General features: G+C 39.1%; 1 protein-coding gene across 6 annotated transcripts in view; it reads right to left on the bottom strand.

Moving 5' to 3' along the window:
- ARHGAP20 (Rho GTPase activating protein 20) overlaps nt 1-21,633 on the bottom strand; it is a 90,367-nt gene extending 68,734 nt beyond the window's left edge. For 2 of the 6 annotated variants that reach the window (XM_039351510.1, XM_039351512.1), the window contains exons 1-2: nt 21,277-21,633; nt 7,720-7,808 (exon numbers count right to left, since the gene is read on the bottom strand). In XM_039351510.1, coding sequence (XP_039207444.1) covers nt 7,720-7,808; nt 21,277-21,375 — 188 coding nt within the window. In that variant the 5' untranslated portion in view covers nt 21,376-21,633. Of the gene's footprint in view, nt 1-7,719; nt 7,809-20,319; nt 20,436-20,922; nt 20,986-21,276 lie in introns of those variants that run through there. The other 4 variants (XM_039351511.1, XM_039351513.1, XM_039351514.1 and 1 more) reach the window with 3 other exon arrangements.
- Nucleotides 21,634-24,203: the final 2,570 nt, after the last annotated feature.

Raw genomic sequence — 24,203 nt, 5'->3', positions numbered from 1 at the left:
ATCTTGGATTTTGTGCTTGGTGTTGCAGAGTTTGACAGTGCAACTCTCTAGGTCATTGCACAGAGAACAAAGATGCTCCACTGATTCCAAAAAAGCTAAACAGGTCCAGATCTGATAAGTAGTTAAATGGGAAACCTCCTGGAAAATCCCAGCACTTTAAAGCAGATTAGGAAACTTTATAAAATATTAGAAGGTGGCAAGCTGATCACATCTATACTGCTGTCAAGAAAATGTCACCATGAACAAATTCATCTTGGGATTCATCTTGTTTTTTTGCTTCTCAATTCCATCATCCCAAATAAAACCTTAAACATAATATAATCTGGAGACTTTGGTCAAAAACTATAAAACAAATCATCAACAAGCCACTAATTGTTGCTATATCCTTAGCCCAGTGGTTCTCAACCTGTGGGTCGGGACCCCATTTGGGGTCGAACGACCATTTCACGGGGGTCGCCAAACAACGCAGTCTGCCATTTTTCCCCCTTTTCCTTAGCTGTGCTACTCCCTTGTATTCTATTGGCTTTTGAAAGCCAATAGAATAGACTCTCTTGAACAGAGTCTAATTCTATTGCCTTTCAAAAGCCAATAGGAATTGTCCAGGCTGTCTCTGCCCTGCTGAGCCCGCCAAAAGTCCCATTCTGAAAACGGTGCTGCACCAGTTGAGTAGTCCTCGACTTATGACTGGTTGAGTAGTCCTCGACTTATGACCGGTTGGGGGTCGTGGCATTAAAAAGGTTGAGAACCACTGCCTTAGCCCAAAGTAGCAATTAATCCCAGGAAACAGTTTAGTTGTCTGAATTTGGCATACCTTCTCTCTGATAATTATTTTGAAGGACTGAGAACTAATTGGACATATAAAATAGGAAAAATTCATCAGACGTTTGCTGGCTTGAAAACAACAAACCTGTTGCATTGATTAGAAAAGGTTTTTTAGGTTGAAACACATCCAGGTCTTCTAGAAAAGATGAACAACAGTAAAGTGTATGGGCAACATCTCTAGAAACCTAAAGGTGATAATGGAAGTGGGGTCATGTTTTTTTGTTCTCCCACGTGGAGACAAAAACTTATGTACATTAAAAATACAAATGAATGCAGAGGATTAGCCAAAGCTCTTCTTTCTTTAGAAAATAGCCCATAGGGCATGTTTTTATGAAACACTATGTACTAGAATTGGACAGTTAAGTTCTTCTGATAATTTATATTTACTAAATCTTCTATTATCTCAGTCACATAACTCAGATGATCCAAATTAAACCCTTGAGGACACAAAGTACAATTCTTTAAGGTACATACTGTATTTCCATATTAGAGCTAAACTGATTGCATTACCAGATACCATATGTGATCACTGTTATCTAGGAATATTTAGCATTTGGCGCAGAGCTGGGAAATAACATGTCAAAATCACTTACTGTAATTTAGACAAGAGGAGGATTTCCATGAAACATGTAGCTTTGGTATTGTTCATCATGGATGGAAGAAATACCTTAAAAACCACATCTTTTCATATGTGCCTGCAAAGCTAAAATTATAATTATGAATAGGATTCTAATAGAGTTTTAAAGCAAAACTAATTGTCAGGCACAAAAGATCAGGTCCACATGTGAAATTCCAATAAAACTGATTTATTGCTACTTATGCCTATACATAGGAATATTCTCAACTAAGGATTAGCACCTGCTAGGTGTTAGATAAGGATCAATGGAATTCAAGGGGAGGGGAATTGGACTTAGTCTGCTTGTGGCTATGTAGAGATTCTAAGTTGATTCCTCTTTTAACTCCATTACCTGGTTCTGCCATTCCTTTTCCTCCATTAACAGAACACAAAATCCTGCTGCTATGTATTACCTATCAGTTTTATGATGGCCATCTCCATTTTTAAAAGTACCTAAAATCTGCAAATTATATAAACGTTCAAAAATAGGTTATAATTCAAGGAACACTAACTTTATATAGATGTTAGATAGGAGCAGGCAGAGTACAGCCCTGAAGCATCATACAAATCAAAGGTACCAACCTCCCTTCTGCCAATACCAACTGGTACTGCCCTTGGAGAAAGGACCAGGCTTTCTTGAGCTGGTCCAGAAGGTGCCATGCATGAGGGTTCTGAAAGTTGCTGAGAAACCAAGAAGGTCAAGGATGGATACACCATTCTCATTCTAGTCCTGCCAGAGGTCACCCACAAATGTAATAAATACCATCTTGGTAATATATTCTCTCTTGAAATGCAACCATAAACTACAGATAATCTCCTTCCTTCCTTCAAGCTTTCTGGAGATGGAAACTGATCACTTCCTCAGCAACCTTCCTTAAAATGGCCAGGCTGGACTCTTGGTGGAAATTGTCCAGCTCCAGTGAGTCCAGCAATGTCTTCCTCAGAAGGGGGGGGGCAGACAACTGCCTCTTTTAAGCTGGGTGGAACCACTATCTTTCACAGAGAGCCATTCAGCAGTAAATGGTCACAACCACATGTCACCTCCCAGGAGACTTTGATCAAGTAGCAGGGACATGGATCTAAAACGCAAGTGGCCAATCTCACAGTTCCAAGAATCCTGTCCAAATTAATAATGCCCACATGTTCAAACTTTTCCCAGATAAGTATGGAGGATAAAGTCATAATTTGCAGATGGTCGGCCACATCTTCACCAAATCAGCTCTCTCCATCAGTGGCCAATATCTGCTAGAATGAACAGAGAACCCACAGAAAGCTATACTTATCTTTAGCTCCTTGGATTTGAAGTCAAAAAGTTTTAACATTTTTGTTCTGCTCAGAAGTGGAAAGTAATATAATATGATTTCATGCTTTATGCAAACAAGGGTCTCTTGGGCTCATACATATAATTGTTCACTAGTCTCGATTTCAATTAATATCTCTCCATAGAAAAGCAAAAAAGAGATGTTTTGTTTCAGACAAATCTAAAACACTGCATGAACTCACACTGAGACACTTCCCACACAATAAAATTTCAGAGCTAAACAAGTAGATCATAGCTGTATTTTCCATATTCATGAATATCTTCCTCAATAAATTTTTAGTGGAGCTAAATGCAAGATCTGTTTTTTAAAAGGCAGACCATAAGTGAGCAGATGCTGATTGATGCTACCATTTTCAACATATGTCTAGTGTGAACTTGGTTGCAGTATTTTCAGCGTAAGTATTATTTATAGAAAAAGCCATGCCAACACCATTATCGGATATGTAAGATTATGACAGAAAAAGGAGAATTGAAGAAATAACTTGCACTCATATAATCATGACAATAAACAAACAGAAAATAGAACAGGATTTTTTAGAGATCAAACTGATTTGTAAATGCCAGAGATAGGAAGTGATCGGACACCATTATTAATGTTCTATTTTTGCTTCAATTTGTGATTCAGATTGGACTAGGATAATTAATATTAGATATAAGAACATTAATGAATCCAGTTAGACTGAATGATTAACAGATAACTATCAGGAGTTATTAAAAGGTATAAGACTTTGTGAACTGTACGCTCACTTCATCAGATGCTCAAATACCTTTTAATAAAATTTGTTAGTCTGAAAAATGCTACGAGACTCCTGATGTTTGCCTACCACAGACTAACATAGCTCTCCTCCTGCACAATTTTAGACAGAATGTATATCACTAATACTTTCACTTTCTATCATCACTTGGTTTATGGTTCTCAGCTAAGAGGATTTATCTGATTTTAACTAGGTTTTCATTTTATTTATAAGTCAGAACAATTAATCAGTGGAAGAACCTGCCTTCAAAAGCTGTGAATGCTCCAACACTGGAAGTTTTTAAGAAGAGACTGGAAAGCCATTTGTCTGAAATGGTATAGGGTTTCCTGCCTGAGCAGGGGGTTGGACTAGATGACCTCCAAGATCCCCTCTAACTTTCATCCAATCAGTTCATACTCCCACTGGCAGTTAAAAGGAAGAAACAGCTATGATCACACGTTGCTCCTAGAAGCATGAAGCCGAAACACCAGCCTGAAGATGATGAATGAGACTTCGTCGAAACGTTGCCAAGACATTTCCAATTTGACGCGGGAGAAAACCCAAATAACCAAAGATAGATAGATAGATAGATAGATAGATAGATAGATAGATAGATAGATATATATATATATATATATATATATATATATATATATATATATATATATATATATATATATATTAAAGTTGGAAGGGAACTTGGAGGTCATCTAGTCCAACCCCCTGCTCAGGCAGGAAAGCCTATACCATTTCAGACAAATGGCTGTCCAGTCTCTTCTTAAAAACTTCCAGTGTTGGAGCATTCACTGCTTCTGGAGGCAGGCTGTTCCACTGGTTAATTGTTCTAACTGTCAGGAAGTTTCTCCTTAGTTCTAGGTTGCTTCTCTCCTTGGTTAGTTTCGATCCGTTGTTTCTTGTCCTGCCTTCAGGCATCTTGGAAAATAGCTTGCTCCTTATTTTTTGTGGCAACCCCTAAGATACTGGAATACTGCTATCATGTCCCCCCTCGTCCTTCTCTTCATTAAACTAGACATACCCAATTCCAACAGCCTTTCCATATACATACATACATACACATATATTACTAATTTCATTAAAAACACGAATCCTGGGTATAATCATATTATAAAAACAAGCAAACACGAACACCAGGAAATATTTAAAACTAGAAACATTTAATCTAATGCCAAGCTTTTGTCAGCCAACTGCCGACATCATCAGGGCTTAAAACCGGTCGATGGGAGTCTCCTTTATAGTCCTGGTCAGTCTATGCACACGGCTCCTGGACCTCGTCATCAGTCCTACTTGATTGGGCTGCATGTTGGTTATATTCTTGATGTTAACTGATGCTGCCGCTCCGTTACTTGCTCTGCTTCCTCCACTCTCCTTCTTCGTGCGTATGTTGTTATCTATCTCCTCGCTACAGGCTCCTACGTTTGGTACATTCCTTCCCCCTCCTTTTTGGCCGTTCGTTTCCTCCGTGTTTTCCCAGTTACTTTTACTCCCTCTGTTAGGCTGTGCGCTGGGTATTCCCCTCTCATCTTTACCCCCGATATGTTTCCCATGTATTCATGGCCATGTCCTATACATACATCACCTCCTATGATTTCCACCCCCTCTTTCTCATCTCTGATGCTCATTACGATGTCATTCGTTGGGCAGTCTGGAATCTCTGATGTAAGGGTTTTTTGCCGGTGTGTTCTGGCCTTTGTTCTTTCATTGGGAGGTGTTGTTGTTCATCTTGGATGTCTTAAGGGATCTTGGAGTGTTGGAGTTTATTCTCCCGTTCAACAGCTCTCTTGCTCTTTTGGAATGTGTGCATACCCCCAGGGAAGGGAGTTCTGTTGGTTGTTCATGTATTCGAGTTTTCAATCTCTTGAACACAAGTTGGCCATCAAAAGGTGTGAACAGCACTCACAAGTGTAGGCGCATATGGCTGATTTTCTAGTTTTAAATTTTTCCTGGTGTTCACATTTGCTTGTTTTTATTATATGTATATATATATAAAATAAATATATTTATGGTTATATATATATATATATATATATATATATATATATATATATATATATATATATATATATATATATATAAAACCAAAAATGCTATATTAAAATTTCAGTCTCATTTCCCTGAACATTTAAATATTATTAAGATAGTTACTATGTTTAACTGTTTTAAATCAGAAGCCTATGGCCAACATTACATTTTGATGTAATTTTCATTCAGCAGCAAAAATACTACATCAGAATTGCCTATAAAAGGCCAGGAAAATATAAATATGCCAGCTTTTCCAAATATTTCTTAACCAAACTCTCTCATTAAGGTCAATAAATACAGAGATGAATCAGCTGCTAAAATAGGATATTCATATAAAACCTCTGCAGATATAAGATGCAGCTGGGAAGGAGTTTTGTAGTCATTAATCAAATACTCATAAGACATTGGAGTGACTATTAACATCAGCATTTAGTACCAAAAGAAAACTGTAATCTATTTGAACTTGAACTCAGTATTTTGTTTAAAAATAGTGAGTAAGTATTAAAACAGCTTTTACAGCAAAACATTGAAGGTGTTAAAGATACCACTCATTGTTCCTTCAGAAGAAAAAAAAAACAAGCCACAAGAGTAAAGCATTTTCAGAACATACAGAATAGAAAAATCCAAACACCATTTGTTTGATTATTAATGAAGAAGAATGATTCTTATTAACAGAAAAGCAATTTTGAGAAGGAGAGAGAAGCAACTGAATGGAGACCCACGTGTTGATTTAAATGAGTGAGTTGTGTTTGCTTGCAACTTTGCCAATGACTTGAATAGCTGCAATTCCAATAAATTATAAGAGTAGGGGAGATTAGTTACAAATATAGCCTTACAAATTTATTAGATAATAATTAAACCCAAAGAGGTGGGAAATATCAGTTAATCTTTAGGTGGCCAACATAAAGCACTTGGAGAAAAAAAATTGTAGAAAATGCTGTACAAACATCTCAGTAATTTTATCATCTGTTAACCATTTTACAGTGAAATGTAGTTTTGCAGAAGTTGTTGCCAAGCACTACATCTTGCAAACTGTCCAATGAAACTCTCCTTGCAAAGAATTCTGGGATTATCATACCAAAGATTTATTACAAAGCAGCTTTTTAATTCATATTTTTTACTATTTTGGATGAACCTATGGTGCATTCATTTCATGCAGTTGAAAATTAATGTCAAAATCTCCTGATTTGCATTTTGGGAGAATTAACTGAACCTATAACTATAGACTATATAAGAAACAAAGAAATGCTATGATGGCTAAAAATTACTCCTAAACTAATAACTTTACTATAGTTGTCCAAGTAAAGATTTTGCTGTAAATCATTTCCCCACAAAATCATGGTGATTTGTTATTGGTCTGTAAAATTTTAAGAAAATAGTCTTTTTTTCTGTAAGAAGAAATGTCACCTGAGAAGGCAACCTAAATTAGAAACATTGGTGAAAACAATTATTAAGAATGAAATTAATGCATAAAATCCAGTGCCTTTAGCTTAAACCAGAAGCATCTCAACTACAGATTCCTTAACTAAAATTGTATCATTATTAAAATCTTCATAACATGTAATGTGCATATCTAAGCATTTGTGGAAATTGGAGCAGATTTAGAATAAAAAGAATAAGGCTTTGTTTTCCATCCACATCATCCAGTTTGTGATTGCTGGAAAACAGCTAATCTAAAAAGCCAGAATTCAGATATAAAACCATAGTTAAAACAAGCCAAGATTTGTAAGGAAACCGTCTTGATTCAAAACTCTGCTTTACTGGAAGAAATAAAGTACTGTATATCTTTTTGGGGATTGAACATCATGCCAACTCTACAAAGAAACAATTTCATTATTGCTTTGCAAAATACAGACACTCTTTGCAACGCTCACAAACCAGGGAACTTCAGGACACAAAGTCCTTTTTCTGGGTCTGGAGAGTTTATCTAAGGCTACAACAAAAATGGAATTTGGGGAGGGGGGCAGTCTGTTTTTCTACAAACTTTGCTTTCTTCACCATACCTCCAAGTTGCCCAAGGCAAGAACATTCTAAACATCAACCTGCTTACAGTTTATCCTCCAGGTACTAGTTTAGCCATGTATGATATAGTTACTCATCAAAACCACACTATGATGAAAATGGAGCCAGAAATAAATAAATAAATAAAATAAAATAAAATAATAAAAAAGAAGAGTCCACCTTACCTGGCACTTGTTCTGGCTTTATTCAGAGCTTTGCTGAGAACTAGGGATGGTGCTGACTGTCGTCTTTGGGCCAAGCTCTTCATTTTCTGCTAAAACATCAAAACAAAATTAAACATGAGCATTTTTAAATTTTATTTTATTATTAAACTTCTATGCAGCCTATCTCAGGGAGGCAACTCTAGGAGACATTTTTTTATAATATGGAAGGAAAAATCTAAAAATACAAAGAAACAAAATCAGTTTCATTTGAAGATGAATTTAGGAGAGACAAGTAGAAAACTTTTCTCAGTCCAAGGAAAAGAGAAGGAGAATTCTTTAGAATATTACGAATTATCTAGATTAGGAGCAAAAAGGTTAGTCCATGGTACCCCCACTGTCTTCTTCATTAACTTATTTTTCCACTGGGGTGGCCTTTATATTTTATCCCCCAAAATTTCAATTCTGCTCCACCCATTTTAAAATTGCAGCTTCTGCAGGAACAGCACTGTCTTCATAATCTGCTTCTGAATCCAGTTTAAGGTGTGTCTAGGACAAACTGCCACACCCAATTTACTGCAGCCAACTCACTACGGCCAGCTCACTGCAGTCAACATTGCGGTAAGACATATCGCAGTGGGACAAGAGTTACATCAATATTGAAAAAATGGTGGAACAGAATCATTAAAGAAAGGAGGGACAAAATGAAATGTGAATGACAAAAATTAAAATCATTTTTTAATTATTTTAAATAACTGAATTGTTGAATTGTCCTGTCACGAGTTGTCCCACAGCGAATTGGCTGCAATGAGTTGTCCCGCAGCAAGTTGGCCATGGCAAGCCGACAGCAAAGAGTTGACCATGGCAAGTTGGCTGCAGCAAGTTGCCTCATTCCGAATTTAAGGTGCTGGTTATCACCTATAAAACCCTTTATGGGCAATCCTCGACTTATGACCACCATTTCTATAAGTCATTGCAGTTATAAGTGAAGTCAGACCTTATTTTATGGCAATTTTACAGCGGTCATTAAGCATAACACCACATCCATTAAGCAGATCACATGGTCATTAAGCAAATCACATGTGTAAGTGAATCCCCAATGGGCATTTTTTTCCTGGAAATCAGAAAAAAGGTCAAAAATTGCTATCAGGTTACCACAGGATGCTACAACTGGTTGTAAATGGAAGCCACTTGCCAAGCGCCCGAATTACAATTACATAACCGCAGGATGATATGATGGTCATGAGTGCGAGCACAGGTCACTTTTTCCAAGGCCGCTGCAACTCTGAACCATCGTTAAATAAATGGTTGTAAGATGAGAACTACCTGTATGTCATGGTCCTTGTATCTGAGACAACCTGCTCAAGTAGAATCTGTCATTCAATACAAGCAGGCCCAAAAGGAATAATATAGACTCTACCCTCTGGCCAAAAATGAATATATTATTGTGGATTCTACTCCCCAGGAAGACAGGAGGACTGGGGCAGCAGAGGCAGGATTTCTCAATCAAGGTCCATTCATTCTGGGACAGCCTGCCAAACTAAGACAAGAAGGTTTTTTCCCTACAGTATTGCCAGTGAAAAGCGCTAGCAAGACAACTTTGTGTAAGGTATTAAAGAATGGGGCATAGATGACCAGTAAGTGGCTGGTTATAAGAGTCTACTGCAATGTATAGTCTATAGTAGAATACCTAACATTTTTTACTATATGTTGATTTTATGAAATTTGGATTTGTCCATTTTACAGTTTTATTGTTTCACTTTCAGCCTTAGATGGAGGTAACATACTAAATAAATGATGACACAGTACTTAATATACAAGCAATAAACTATAATTAAACTTATTTTAATTAACAATATCACATTCTTTTTAGTTTTCCTCAGGAAGATTATGCTTGTTATAACTTGGCTCGCTCTTAATTTAATTTAATTAAGGGCAGTTCTATTTCATACTTGGGCCAATTCAACCATTAACAGAATCAGCACAAGTTGCATCAGTTGAAACAAGGTCCCTCTGCGGATTTGTTTTTTAGTATAGGCAAGAGAGCTAATGGATGCACCTAATAACTGCTTACAAAAGCTGCAAATGGATTTTAGCTGGAAGAACTTCTCAAAAAATTAAACTCAAATGACAAATATTAAAAGGGAAGTATAAAATGCAGGTTAAAATTTTCCAGTTTTCCAATTCAGACACTGCACATTTGGTAGCTATTCTGAAGGTTTTACCTCAGGACACTATATAAGTTAATGTAATAAACTCGTATTTATTTTGTGATGTTTTTATTGTTTTTAATTATTTTAACTGTTTTATAGTTTTAGAATGGCAACCCCCCCTCCCCCCAAGTGACTTGGTTGAAATGAGTGGCTGTAGAAACTGAATAAATAAATAATCAAACAAACTAACTAAATATTGATGGCACTTTCTATAAAACAGGCATGCAAAAGAATACATCCTCAAAGAGATTCTCATGCAATAGGTTTCACTCATATTGGCTAGTGAACTAAAAACATTGATAAGCTATTTTTAGAAGAAATATTTATAACACAGATGGCAAGCAGCACCTTTAGATGCAGAATAAGGATAAGTTAGGTTTATATATGTTTCATCTAAATAAAACATAAGAAGTATAGGTAGCCCTTGGTTTATGACTCTAATGGAGTTTGCCCACTATGGTCCTAAGTCTTGAGGGTGGTAAAGTGGGCGATCACATGACTGGTCCAATTTTACAACCCTGTTTTTGCAGCAGTCATTACACAAATAATCATCATCATCATCATCAAGTGAATCTGCAGTTATTAAGCAAACCCGGCAGTAATTAAGCAAATACATTAATCATTTTTGCCTAAAACCAGAAGTAAACACTGTTTTTTAGCAAAACACTGTAAATTGTGATCACATGAACACCGGACACTGAAAACAATTATACCTAGAGCTGACTGCCAAGTGCTCAAAATGAGTTCACATGACTGTAGGAGAGGGGCTGTCCAAACTTTAAAACGGAATCATAAGTACCTTTTGGAAGGTTTATCATAATTTCAAATGACAGCTAAACAACCGATCATAAGTTGAGAGTTATCTGTATGCTTCCTTTTTTTCAATCAATCGATCCAACTTAGCCCATTATTGGTTTTCAATATTCAAATATGCCTCAAGGCTGATGGACGCTACACAGCTTCCTGTCCTACCTGCAATGTTAGAACAATAGGCTATGTTGATATGAAAAAGATATTTTAAAGATAAGTTGATGTTTTTACACATACACACAAATTCCAGGCTATAGCACGAACTCATTTTACTGCAGCCTCTCATTTCTGGGTGGAAATACAAAGCTGTACTATAAATCTAAAGCCCTGCCATTATTTTTGTGGACAACTTGCATTTCTGCCAAGGAAGAAAAAAAATTAGAAGAAATCAAGAAGTTTCATTTTTAAACAAATGGATTATTATTTCTCCAGGCTTAGTCGAGATCTATTTACAGTATTCACAAAATCGTGTCTTGTGTCTTGTTTCCTGAAGGAAAAGAAAAATTTCATAACGTCGTGACAGACAACATTCCAGGCAACTATGTAAGAAATTTTTGAATTAGGATTAATCCCTACCCCAAAATAGATTTATATTATAATTCTCTATAGGACTTGTGTAATAGTTAATAGAAAGATATAGAAATAGAAAATAGTTGGAAGAAATTAAATCTGATGAAATAGTGCACATGTTTAACAAGGCGGTTTTAATTATTGCCATTTCCATTAAAATCTAGAAAGACATGCAAATAAAAAAAAGGAACACATGCTAGAAATGGGATCTACATTCCCTCTTGTCTTTAATATCTTAACAAAGAATGCCCAACACATTCCATTTTTCCTCACAATCGTAAGAACTGGAAAACACTTGAAGTGGCATACAGGTATGTGTATATGTACATGCATCTGTGTGTGTTTCTCCCCTGCACCAACACTCACAAGCAAAAATTGTTTGTTAGGTTTCAAAATCCAGCTTAAAATAATCATAGCCACTAAGATATAATCCATTACTTCCAGTGTTTGCAATGTCCAAAATGTCTATCATGGTCACCTAGAGTTCTTCGAAACTATAACTTGTTATTCCATCACACTAGGGTTTTTTTGTTTGTTTTTTTAAACCACTTTGGTTTTGTATGTTTAAAACAGTAGTTCTCAACCTTTTTAATGCCGCGACCCCCAACCGATCGTAAGTCAAGGACTACCCAACCGGTCGTAAGTCAAGAACTACCCAACCGGTCGTAAGTCGAGGACTTTCCCTGCCCAGGAGTGCCACGCATGCGTGGTGCTGCCCCCTGCGCCGGCCGAGGCGTGGCTGGCAAGCGGCAGAGACGGCACAGCTGGCTCAGCCCAAGGGAGATAAGGCACCCGCCGGGCCCCACGTGCGCCAGCAACCTTCCCTGCGCCCGCCGGCCTGCCACCTCCCACCCCTGGCCCTCTTTTACTTACATTTTTAGTAGTTGCTCAGCAGGGAGGGTGGAAGCTTCCAGACAGCTCGCCTTCGCTGCAGACAACTTGCAGCACGTTTGCAGAATGGGACTTTTGGCGGGCTCAGCAGGGCAGAGACAGCCTGGACAATTCCTATTGGCTTTTGAAAGCCAATAGAATTAGACTCTATTCAAGAGAGTCTATTCTATTGGCTTTCAAAAGCCAATAGAATAAAAGGGAGTAGCACAGCTAAGGAAAAGGGGGAAAAAATGGCGGACTGCGTTATTTGGCGGCCCCCCGTGAAATGGTCGTTCGACCCCAAATGGGGTCCCGACCCACAGGTTGAGAACCACTGCTTTAGGGCCTTTCTCTCCCCTACTGGTAAGACGTGGCGTCGTTTGTGGCCCATGAGTAGCCCTGTGACTCGCTGCCTTATGGAGTTCTTTTCTGCATCGCTGATAACTACGCCTTGTATTGTGGGTTCCATGGCTGCGATAAAATCAATGGGTTGAGCATCCATCAGATTGAGGCCCGTGTCCCATTGTAGAATATATTCTATTCCCAACAGAGTTAGTGGAAAATGGACATAAGGAAAGAGATTGAGGAAACCACCTGGAATAGTTAAAAGAATTAAGTTACTATATTGAGAATGTGAAATTATGCCAAAGAAAAAATGAAAAAAGGATGCCCAGTGGAATGATGTAGAGAAATAGCAGCTGAAGAAAAAAAATGCCATGAATGGAAATTTGCTGTAAAAATATAAGGAGCTAAAAATATTGTATATTCAGTACAGAGACAAAAAGTTAATTGTAACGAATGTACAAAAAGTGAGCATGAAATAGTTGGGATTAAAAGAAGCAGAGAAAATACATAGCAATTTTGCTTTGAAATAAATATATATATATACTTTGTGGAAGTACAGTAGGTTAAGAGGGCTAAATAAGGAGCATCCTGCAGATTGTCTGGCATTAAATTGAAGAAATGAAATAGCTTGGGATGAAATTCAAGTGAGAGAATGCAAGAATTATTTCAGAGAAGTATATGGAAATGATAGTGATATGTTGAAGAAGGGAACCGAAACAAATGATACAAATATTAGCATCCAAGCATGCTGAATGTTCTATTTAATAACTGAGACTAATCTGACTGCTTAGTAAATGGTTCAGCATACATCAGGGAATAAAATAAGGGTGAGTAATGTCCCTTTAGTTATTTAGTTATTTATTATAGCAAAAATATTTGTAGTAAATAGAGTTGGGGATGTGGTTGCTATAAATATATCTCCTGTCTTTTTTTTCTTTATTCATGCTTTGTCTGCTTATTTATTTTTTTCACTCCCTTTCCATACTCTGCACACAGGTGTTCCTCAACTTACAACTATTTGTTTAGTGATTGTTTGAAGTTACAACAGCACTGAAAAAAAGGGACTTATGACTGTTTTTCAAATGACCGTTGCAGCTTCCCTGTGGTTACATGATCAAAATTCAGGCGCTCGGTAACTGGCATGTATTTATAGATTGCAGTGTCCTGGGGTCATGTGAAATTCAGTTAACAATCATGTTACTAACTTAAGAACTGCAGTGATTCACTTAACAACTGTCTTACTTAGCAACAGAAAATGGGGCTGAATTGTGATTGTATGTTGAGGGCTACCTGTATTGCCACTTTCCCCAAAAGATGTTAGCAAGATGGAACATGGGGCCACAAAACCATTATCAACATCACCATCATCCAAAATCCATACACGATATTAGCATTCTTAGGTCAACAAAAACATGGTAACAAAGTATACAGGTTTCCAAATGTTCTCAAACTCTTTATCAAAGCAAATACAGAGTCTGAATAAGAAGAATGAAGAAGTGACAATTTTGAAGCTATAAAGTTGATATTTAGACATTGTCTGATGGAGAAGATCTGTAGTCATTCAAATCTAGTTCTGCTAAGGCAAGGGTGTCAAACTCGCAACGTCAAGTGACATGTCACGACGTATCGTGACTTTTCTTCCGTTGCCGGCAATGGAGTGGGCACGGTTTCGCCATGACGCTTCCGGCCCACGGGCTGGCAGTTTGACACCCCTGTACTAAGGTCTGTGATAATTTCATGTTACTTTTTAAGTTGTCGTTGAAGTATTGGTGAAATGAAGAAGCAAATTCATAACAATTATTTTAAAAACAGTATTTATTGGAAGCAGCTTTCTCCATTCCCAACCCAAGGCCCTTTAGATATGTTGGACTAAAGCTCCTACGATCCCCAGATGGAGATCATCGGACACCAATGTTTAACAACAATATATTACCTGATAATTTCTGACAGATATGATCATATGCTATCAGAATAACAGAAACAGTGATAAAAATGATTTAAATAGTTCAGGACATCAACAAATTCAAGGGATTCCACAGACTAGCTCTAGGAACCATTTTCAGCTTCCTAATAAACTCATGTAAGATCTTCTAAGTTCAATAGAGCTTACATTTAAACTCTGCAGCTTTAAAGTTAGGGTATCATACCCATTTAATCCTTCTCCAGCATTACATAGTCTGGGTAGAAAGCTGGGATAATATTCCTTTACAAACTATATTAATAAGTGAAAACAGCTTAAATCCCAGGCTCCATAAGAAGTTCTCTAATATAATAATTCAATATACAGTGGCTCAATATATGACTTAAAAGGCGTTCAAGGTAGTCACCTAATGCAAGAGCCAGACACCCAAAGGCACAGCATTTTAAAACAAAGGGTTCTTAATTTCAATAGTTTCATGTAAAAAAATGATTTATGAACAGGAACAGCTTGTCATACCAAGAGCAATGTTCACAAGTAGCTTTTCTGGCAGGTCTCCCGATACAAGACAAGCAGAAATTCATGCAGCTCTTAAGATAATAATCTGTTGTTTGTATTAAACTTTTATTCACCTTTTGAACTTCTGCCTGCTATGCAACTACAAAACACACACACAGAAATGCTACCAGAGGACTTTGTTCTGTTCATACCTTGTTCATACAACTGCATTGTACTTCACATGTTTCTTCTTTGACTTGGTATGTGAATGTAGCTACTGTAGGTTTTCAATGCAAATAAATTATGATTTATTACTTATCCTACTCAAATATCACAATTGGCTGATTTGCACAAGAATCACGGAGTTTGCAGCCAACATTCCTACATTTCTGAAAAGTACAGTATGCTATCTTTGAAAAGCACTAGGTTGGAGAAAACTGGTACAAACAATAATTCTTCCCTTAATTTAACGTAATATAACTAATATGCTAGTCAGTGGATTACTGTGTGAGAAGAGAACCTTCAGAGGACACCAGGATGGGAAAAGTAACTTTAGGCAATACCTGATAATAATTTTTCCAAAATATCCCTTCTCTCTCTTTAGTGATTTGCTTTTATCACTGAAAATCAATTTGAAATTTGATAAAATAAAATTAAACTACTAAAAGTATGGACTGAGAGAGCGCGACTGGTCTAAAGTCACCTAATAAACTTCTGTGGCTGAAGTTGGATTATAACCTGGATCTGTCTATTCCTACTCCAACACTTTAATCAATACTACACAGCTCTCATATCCATCACCCAAATCAGTTATATATTAAGTTCTGCTGGATATTATGCAGACTTGACAAGCATTGCATCTTTAAGCAATGAATAAAATGTTCTCAAGAATTTTGGAGGGTTTTCCAGGAAGTAGAGTTTTAGACAGAAAAAAACTATAGTGCTGTATAGATAGTCTTTGATTTATGACCATAAATGAGCCCGAACTTTCCATTGCTAAAGCAATTAAATGGGTTTTGTTCCATTTTACAACCTTTTTTGCCACAGTTGTTAAGCGAATCACTACAGTTAAATGAATCATGTGGTTGTCAACGATCTGGCTTTTCCCACTGATTTTGCTTGTTGGAAGCTGGCTGGGAAGGTTACAAATGATGATCACATAGAATCATGAGACATTGCAACTGTCATAAATACATGCCAGTTCCAAGTACTCCAACTTTGATCACGCGGCCGTGGGAATGCTGCAATGATCATGAGTGTGAAAACTGGTAATAAGTCCCTTTTCTCAGTGCTGTTGTAACTTTGAATGGCCACTAAATCAGTGGTTCTCAACCTTTCTAATGCCGTGACCCCATAATACAGTTCCCCATGTTGTGGTGACCCCCAAGTGGGTGTGGCCACCAATAAGAGGGAGTAGGACAGTTTGGCGACCCCCATGAAATGGTCATTCGACCCCAAATGGGGTCCCGACCCACAGGTTGAGAACCGCTGCACTAAATGAATGGTTGTAAGTTGATGACTAACTGTATACAACCACAGTCTCCAACCTTTCCAGCTTTGTGGACAAATGGTGTGTGTGTGTATGTGTGTGTATGTGAGAAAGAGGAGATGGTTCTGCGCATGCGGCGGGCGAGAGCGCATATGCAGCTCCATTTGCAGTAGCAGTGGGCATGCATGCCTGCCACTCGCAGAAATGGAGTTGCATGGATGCCTTACCCTCCTGCAGTGTGTGCAACTGGAACTGTGCATGCTTCCACAGCCCAGTTCTGAACAGGCCATAGCCTGGTAGTGGGCTGCAATTTTGGGGTTGGGGACCTCTGGTATACAATATATATATGCAACTGAACAATCATCTCAGAGTATTGACTGTGCAATCTTACTTACGCACTTGCAGAAGCTAATTTAATGAGACTTACACACCCTAATAGAAAGTGGTCTCGCTAGTCATGACATTCCAGTGGTTGAAGAGGATTCTAGTCCTGAAAACCTTATGCTCCAGCAAATTTGTTAAGCCTTTTGGATGTCCTGAACGTTTTTATCTCCCAGTACAACAAACCTTTATTCTGGTGAGGATAAACCAAAATGATTTCTTGCTGAAATGAAACATTCAATTGAATGCCAAACTGAAGAACATTTCAGATGCTCAATGTCCTTGATTCCAGTGAACTGTTTATTAGTACACTATCTCACATTGGGCTTGAGGGCTGACATCCAAGAGAGAAACTACATATATGGTATTCCCATTTTTCTCTTCCCAATGTGATCAGGACTGGAAATATTTATGATGTGCTCTATAATAACCCAGGCAGGCTTTAAAATCCCAATAAGCATTTGGCAGCCTGCTGTACTAATTCTCTAAGGAGAATGTGCTGGCCGAGATTTAATGACATTTTAATGCAAACCCTGCAAATAGGAGATTTCCTTCTTAGTTTGGTTCCTCCTTTATTCTTCATTCTATTTATTCTGGAATGGTCTCTAGCGGGAGCAGAGTTTAAAAAACTGGGAGAAAGAAGAAGATGCTGAAGTATTCAGGATCCCAATGTTATCACTGACTCATAAATCACACTTCTTTTTTTGCTAGATTTCTTATACTGTGGCAAGCCCACACACATAAGAGTGAAAGGGAGGAATTTTGTACAACAGTACACACGTATTACAACATCATCTTAACACTTGGAGTATCCTAATTACTAAAGTAATGGTTTCAACCTCAATGATCACCTTATTGCTTATCTCATCTTAACACAAAATTCCCTTGCCTGAAGCAGAATTCAAATGCTCCTTTTCCTACTAGATTCTGCAATCCTTTATTTTCAAAATCTTGCTGAACCATTCAGATAACAATTCTAGCCTTTCTCACATTGCTGTCTGAAACTGGTCACTCATCCTTGTTTGTACTATTTTGCTTCCCTACAAATCCTGCTGAAATTTCCTATATTCAAATTTTCTAAGTGTGGACACTGAAGCTTGAAGCTTTAGTTCTTAAACTGAGGCAGGCAGGTTTCAGGTTTGGAAAATCTTTTTTTCCCCTTTTTTAGAGAATACCAAGACATCCATGCTCTGAATCCAAGTGCAAGCTAAATTATTAAGAACACGCTCAGCCAAAATTCTGTGATCAGTCCCAGAAGCAAGTCCACAAGTCTTCTTTTTTGGAAAAAAAAAAAAAATCCTGATTCTCTGGTATCATCACTCTACCTGAGGCATTGTTATGGCAACCAAATTCATGATCAGTGGCAGGGAGACCTATTAGTTTATTAGCTATTACTGTTGTAGGAGCAATGCAATCAACTGAAATTTTACCCATCTACCGTAAATCACTCAAACCTCTATCCATCTATGTCCCACTTTTATCAGACACATCGAGTTCACAATACACTCCGTCTATACACTCCATCTGTAATCTCAGAAACTCAAGTCTCAGAAACTCAAGACAACATCACCTAGAGCAGTGGTTCTCAACCTTTTTAATGCCGTGACCCCCAACCGGTCATAAGTCGAGGACTACTCAACTGGTGCAGCAGCGTTTGCAGAATGGGACTTTTGGTGGGCTCAGCAGGGCAGAGACAGCCTGGACAATTCCTATTGGCTTTTGAAAGCCAATAGAATTAGACTCTATTCAAGAGAGTCTATTCTATTGGCTTTCAAAAGCCAATAGAATAAAAGGGAGTAGCACAGCTAAGGAAAAGGGGAAAAAAAATGGCGGACTGCGTTGTTTGGCGACCCCCATGAAATGGTCGTTCGACCCCAAATGGGGTCCCGACCCACAGGTTGAGAACCACTGACCTAGAGTGAGTGACTTTGAAGTCAGAAAACTGGTGATCTGAAAATACTTTTTAAAAAAAGAACTCATTTATTTGTGTTCCAATTGTAAAAAAAAATGTAATCAATAAATCTGATAGCAGCCCACATAATAGACTGTAGATCAAGTAGGGTCTCAGACCCATTTCTACTTTTCAAGAGAAAAAGTCATCCAAATTTCATAAATGGATGGCACCATCTACAGACACAGGTCTGTAGAAGAGAGTAGGTCTCTAAGGGAAACACATTCATTGTCTTGGATGCCAAGGTAAAAACATGTACAAAAATGTGGGGGGGGGGAATCAAAAGGATAATTAGCTACAAATGTAAGAATCACTAGCCACTATAAAACACTAAGCTATATACTATGAAAAAAACTCATTCTTTGAGTCTGCATCCTTAAAAAATCAAGGCAAGCATCTTCCATGCTTAAAAAAAAGATTATGGAAGGCTTGGAAGAATCTGAAGGTTTAGAGCAGGGGTAGGCAACCTTGGCTCTTTTATGAATTCTGGGAGTTGAAGTCCACGAGTCATAAAAGAGCCAAGGTTGCCTACCCCTGGTTTAGAGAAATAGAAGCATAAGAAAAAGAATTGCATAAGTGCTGGGAACAATCCAGCCTGAACTGAATATTACAAGGGGCCATAGAATTTATTTACATCCCACTTTTATTATTTCATAAATAATTCATGGCAGCAAACATATATATTACTCCTTCATCCTACTAGTTTACCAGCAAACAACAACCCTTTGAGATGGATAGAGCTGAAAGAGTGTGACTGGCCCAAAGTTACTCAGCCAGTTTTCATGCCTAAGACAGGATTACAACTCAAGGTCTCCCAGTTTCTAGCCTGGAGCTTTAACCATTAGACCAAGCTGGCAAAGAGAAGAAAAAAATGCAATATCTAGAACAACACAAGGCTGGCCAGCAAGCCAGTCCTGAACCAGATTTTTCAACATTACAATATTTTGTTAATTCTCTACACACTACGCTAGTAAACTGTTTTGAAATGCAACCTGATATATTCCTAAATAAAGTATTATTGAAAAGCAGCTCCTGGTCCAGCATGTGTCATAGTCTAGCTGCTATCAGGGGAAAACAAATATAGAAAGAGAAGATAACATCTTGCTGTCCCATTTGTGCGTCTCTAGAATTCCTTGGCTGTTGGAATCTAGTACAAAAGAGTCTACACAAAGATTGTTCAAATAACTCATAGTGATATACTTATTGGTTGCCTTGAGGTCTCACCCCTGTATCTTTCTCCCCCCCCCCAATCGAATTTGGGAACACCAACACCAGCCTCCCTTATGTAAAGTTATTTTAAAGGTAGGAGGGAAATATAGAAAGCACAAGAGTCTCTCATTACCACCACCCCCTGCCTGTGAATTCAGCAGTTAAGTCTCATTGTTCAAGTTCCTACCCAGGACAGCAGCCTAGAAGAAAAAACTCAGAATTAGATACACAGGAGCACTTTTAGAGGAGAAAACCACTCAAACCGAAATGAGATGACACGGCTGCTGTTATTCCAAAGGCGATGCCAGCAGAGCACCTGGTCCCTAGGATGAAATCATCTTCAAGGTAATGGGCCGCGGATTTTACATACACATACACAAACCCCACTCAGAAATATGGTATTTGTAAGTCACGAGCGGGCTCCCCGCGCGACTGCAAGAGCGGATCGTCACTCGGTGCACTGGCCTCCATCCTTCCCCAGTCAAGTGCAGCCACCCACGAGCCAAGCGAACCCGAGCAGGGGAAGTCAAACTCCCCTGCGGGAAAGAAGGGCGGGGGGGGGGGGAATAACGCACCTCCCCTTCCAACCCTTCGGATGCTTTCCAAGGAGGCGGCGTATTGCGGCCACAACCGCGCCAGAGATCGGGGCTCAGCTGTGGGCGGGCGGGCGAGCTCCTCCGAGTCACGACTCACAGTGACCCAACGGCTGAAAGTCCTCGGAGGAGAACGAACACCCCCGCGGGACCTGCCCGCCTTCCCCCGAGGCGACGCCGACAGCAGGCTAGGCAGGGGAAAGGTTCTGGAGCAGACCCGGGATGGCGACCTTCATAGGGTCGCGTTCGCACGTTTTATTTCGCCCCCTTGCAAGACACGGAGCTAACCGATTGCATTCAGGGAAAGGGGGATAAGCGGCGGGGAGAGAAACCTAAAGGGAAGGCAGAACGGGAAGAGGAAGGGGGGACACGAGCAACACCTGGGAAACCCCCCAAAGCCATCTTTTTCTTTAACAGATTGCAGCGCCAGCCTTTATCAAAGGGAATCCCGCTGGTCTCGGTGGGGCTTGCTCCCAAGTAAATCCGCCACAGCTTCCAGGTTCTGGGCTGCAGGACGACCAGCCTAGGCGTGGGAAAAGGTTGCAATTAACTGACCTGACTTCCGAGGAAAGGAGCAACGGAGGGTCATCCACCTGCAAGGGTCGGGCAGGGAGGGAGGGAAGGAAACCGCGCAAGCCTGCCTCCCCCGCCCCATTTGCCTAAGGAGGGAGCCGGCTTTCCATTCCCCCCGGTCGGCGATTCTGCACTGGGGAACGCGGCGTCGGAGCTCTCACCTTCTTGCCCTCCGAAGCGGCGGAACGCCGATTCCCTCCTGTCACAGAGGAAGAGCGCCCCTGGCCGATGTGATCCTGTTGCGGGGACATCGCTTCCATTAGATTCCCCTTGATCGCCGCGCTGCTCAAACAGCCCAAAGCAAGCCTGAGGTCATCCCAGGCTGGTCCTCGATCTTGGGCAAAAGGCGGCAGCCCTTCCCGGAGCCTCTCCGGACGGCTCGCATGGAAAATTAAGACAGCAGCGCAACCAAGAAGCGCGCAAAAAGTGCTGCCGCCGCCGCCACCACAGAAACGGCCAGCGGCAAGAGCGGATTCAGCGCAACGAGAAGCAAAGCGAGTGCGGCAGATAGCGGCACGGCTGGCCCCGCCCACCCCGAAGCCAACACTATCCAAGTTTTGCGGCGAGGCTCCACCCAGAAATGGAAGCCGAGGCACAAGCCCCACCCCTTCTCCTGCGGCGGGGACTCTAGCCCAGCCGGCTTGCTTTGTAGCCCCGCCTCTTATTTTAATCATACCGTTAGCCCCGCCCACAAGCGAGACTGCAGAATTCCGAGGGGGGGGGTGGGCGCGGCCGTCAGTTTGAGTTTTGTTTTTCAGAGGAAACGAGGGGATGTTATTTTAATATTCATATTATTATATTTTTATCCTTGATTATCGAGTATTTGGACTTCCTGGACTGCGACCGAAGCCCTTTGCAAATTAAAAAACTATTCTTATCATTTGATCTCAATATTACTAAAACAACCGCTCTCCCATAATCCCTTCCTCCTCCGCCCCCTAACCGGGCACGTTTTTTAAATTAATATATTCTTGTACCATAGATCGAATTGATTAAGAAGGAACGTCAATCGTGTTTCACGTGGAATCAATCAAAACAGTCAAAATATTTAGTCAGACTCCTTGAAATTGCTAAGGGCACAAGGATAAAAGTTCGTTGAAACGTTGGCAACCCTGATTGTGAAACTGAAGTGGAGAAGGCAACCAGGAACAAGCCAGATCTTGTTATCAGCTTCCCGAGAAGGCCGTTTAACTCGAGTCACTGGGTCTTACTCCAAACAAATACAATATGCTTTGAATCGTAGATCTGCTCCAGTTCAAGACAGGAGAGAAAAAAGATGCTTCCAGGCAAAGCATTTATTGAATGCCTTGCCACATCCATACAACCCTATAATAATAGGTCTGGAGTTGTATTTTCAGGCAAAGCTTTTAGAAATTTTACTCTTCCTCTGTTTGGCATTTTATGACAGATGCAAAGAACAAATATACTGTAACTCATACTTTCTTACCATTCCTTCAGCCATTTTCTTTAAAAGAAGGAACAGCTCAGCTACTTTTAATTTTGAATTAAAGCTCTGAGGAAAAATGGCTAGATCCATGTCCAGAAGCTAAAACCCAATCACGTTATCGTACGGCTTAATATAATGTGGAGAATTGACCACAGATATTACTTTGATGGTGCTAGGAAGCATTAGGCTAGAATCGAGGGATGTCCTCGGGATATGGTCGAAACAGTCAAAATGATGCCCACAACATTAAATTGAATTTCTGCACATTTTGCAATACCGATAAAAAGTTGAAATTTGATCACACCATTGTAGCCTCCATCTTGACTATTTTATATGGTAATGGAAATCACCTGGACTTGACTGCTTTATGAAATTGTTTCTTGCAGCATATTGAACCATGAACTAGAAGGATTTATACAACATGCTAGACCAAAGCGTAGCAAGTTTGTGATTCTTCTGGGAGATATCTGTATGTGCTTTGTACCTAAGGTAGGACTAAAACTTCAAAGTTTCCTGCTTACTTGCTTGATGCCTTAACCACAATACCAAACTGACTCTTGTCTGTGTGTATGTATATTATGATTCCTGTCTAGCCTACAGCTTTGAGATTTCTCAAATAAATCGCCTAAAATCATATATCTCAACAAAGTGTAGTGAGTGTTTAAGGTAAAATAAAGAAGTTGCCACAAAAGCAAATAAAATGGAAAAATATATTGACCAGATTTACATATAATGTAATTTATTTTGTTTGGATAAAATTTGATGTGCAAATCTAGCCATTGTGGCTTGCAAGTCATGGTTTCTTGCTTGTGAGTCAGATAAACCCATCCAGTTATAGTTTATTCAATAAAACATGGTTAAATAAATTGTAATTATGAGTCAGTCAAACTTGGGTGATTATAACAAATTTGAATAAATAAAGTCATAAAGGTCCTTTCACCAATGACAAATCAGAATTTATATGTTAGTATGTAAAATAAACTTAGTCTGCCATTCCTGGTATTTTTCATGGAAATACTTCAACACTATTGATTAGAATGTACTTTCAGTTTAAAGTTGTCATCTTTTTTTTTAAAAAAAAATCCACATTCACACTATTAGTACAAATAAAGATGTTGATGCTGTATGAAGATTGTTGGCTGGATTGTTAGTTTTGCAGTGTGATACTGCATTCTGCAGAATTACAGAAAATAAGGGGCATCTTTTAAGCTCCCCAAGACTTGTGATGTGAGGAGAGAGAAAATGCTTTTTTAAGAATAGGAAACATCTGTAATGCTGCGTGGGAGACCAGAAAGAGAAGTAGAGCCAGAAATGTTAAGTTTATATTCTTATTTGTCTTATCTTTCTCGCATTCAAACTCACTGCTGATTTAAGGGAATATTAGATCTCATTTAAAGCAATTTTAGCTGAGTTTTCAAGTTAACATTCTCGTACTGTGACAGCAGGCAGATTGTGCATACCTTTGTACTCCTTGCTATTATTCTTATTATGTATATTTTAGCCTATCTTTCAACTTGGAAGAAACTTAATTTTTTTTCCATAAGTTTTCTGAAATCAAAAAGAGTTCATGCTGAACTTGTAATTCTCTAAAAAGACAATAGGATAACCAAGTGACACCCATGTAATACCTTCTGCACAATG

Source organism: Crotalus tigris, unplaced genomic scaffold (assembly GCF_016545835.1).
Source record: "Crotalus tigris isolate CLP2741 ecotype Arizona unplaced genomic scaffold, ASM1654583v1 scf7180000018371.15429387391:27106975, whole genome shotgun sequence".
NCBI lineage: Eukaryota > Metazoa > Chordata > Lepidosauria > Squamata > Viperidae > Crotalus > Crotalus tigris.
Note: the sequence above shows the minus strand (reverse complement) of the source record. Positions and strands in the feature narration are given on the sequence as shown.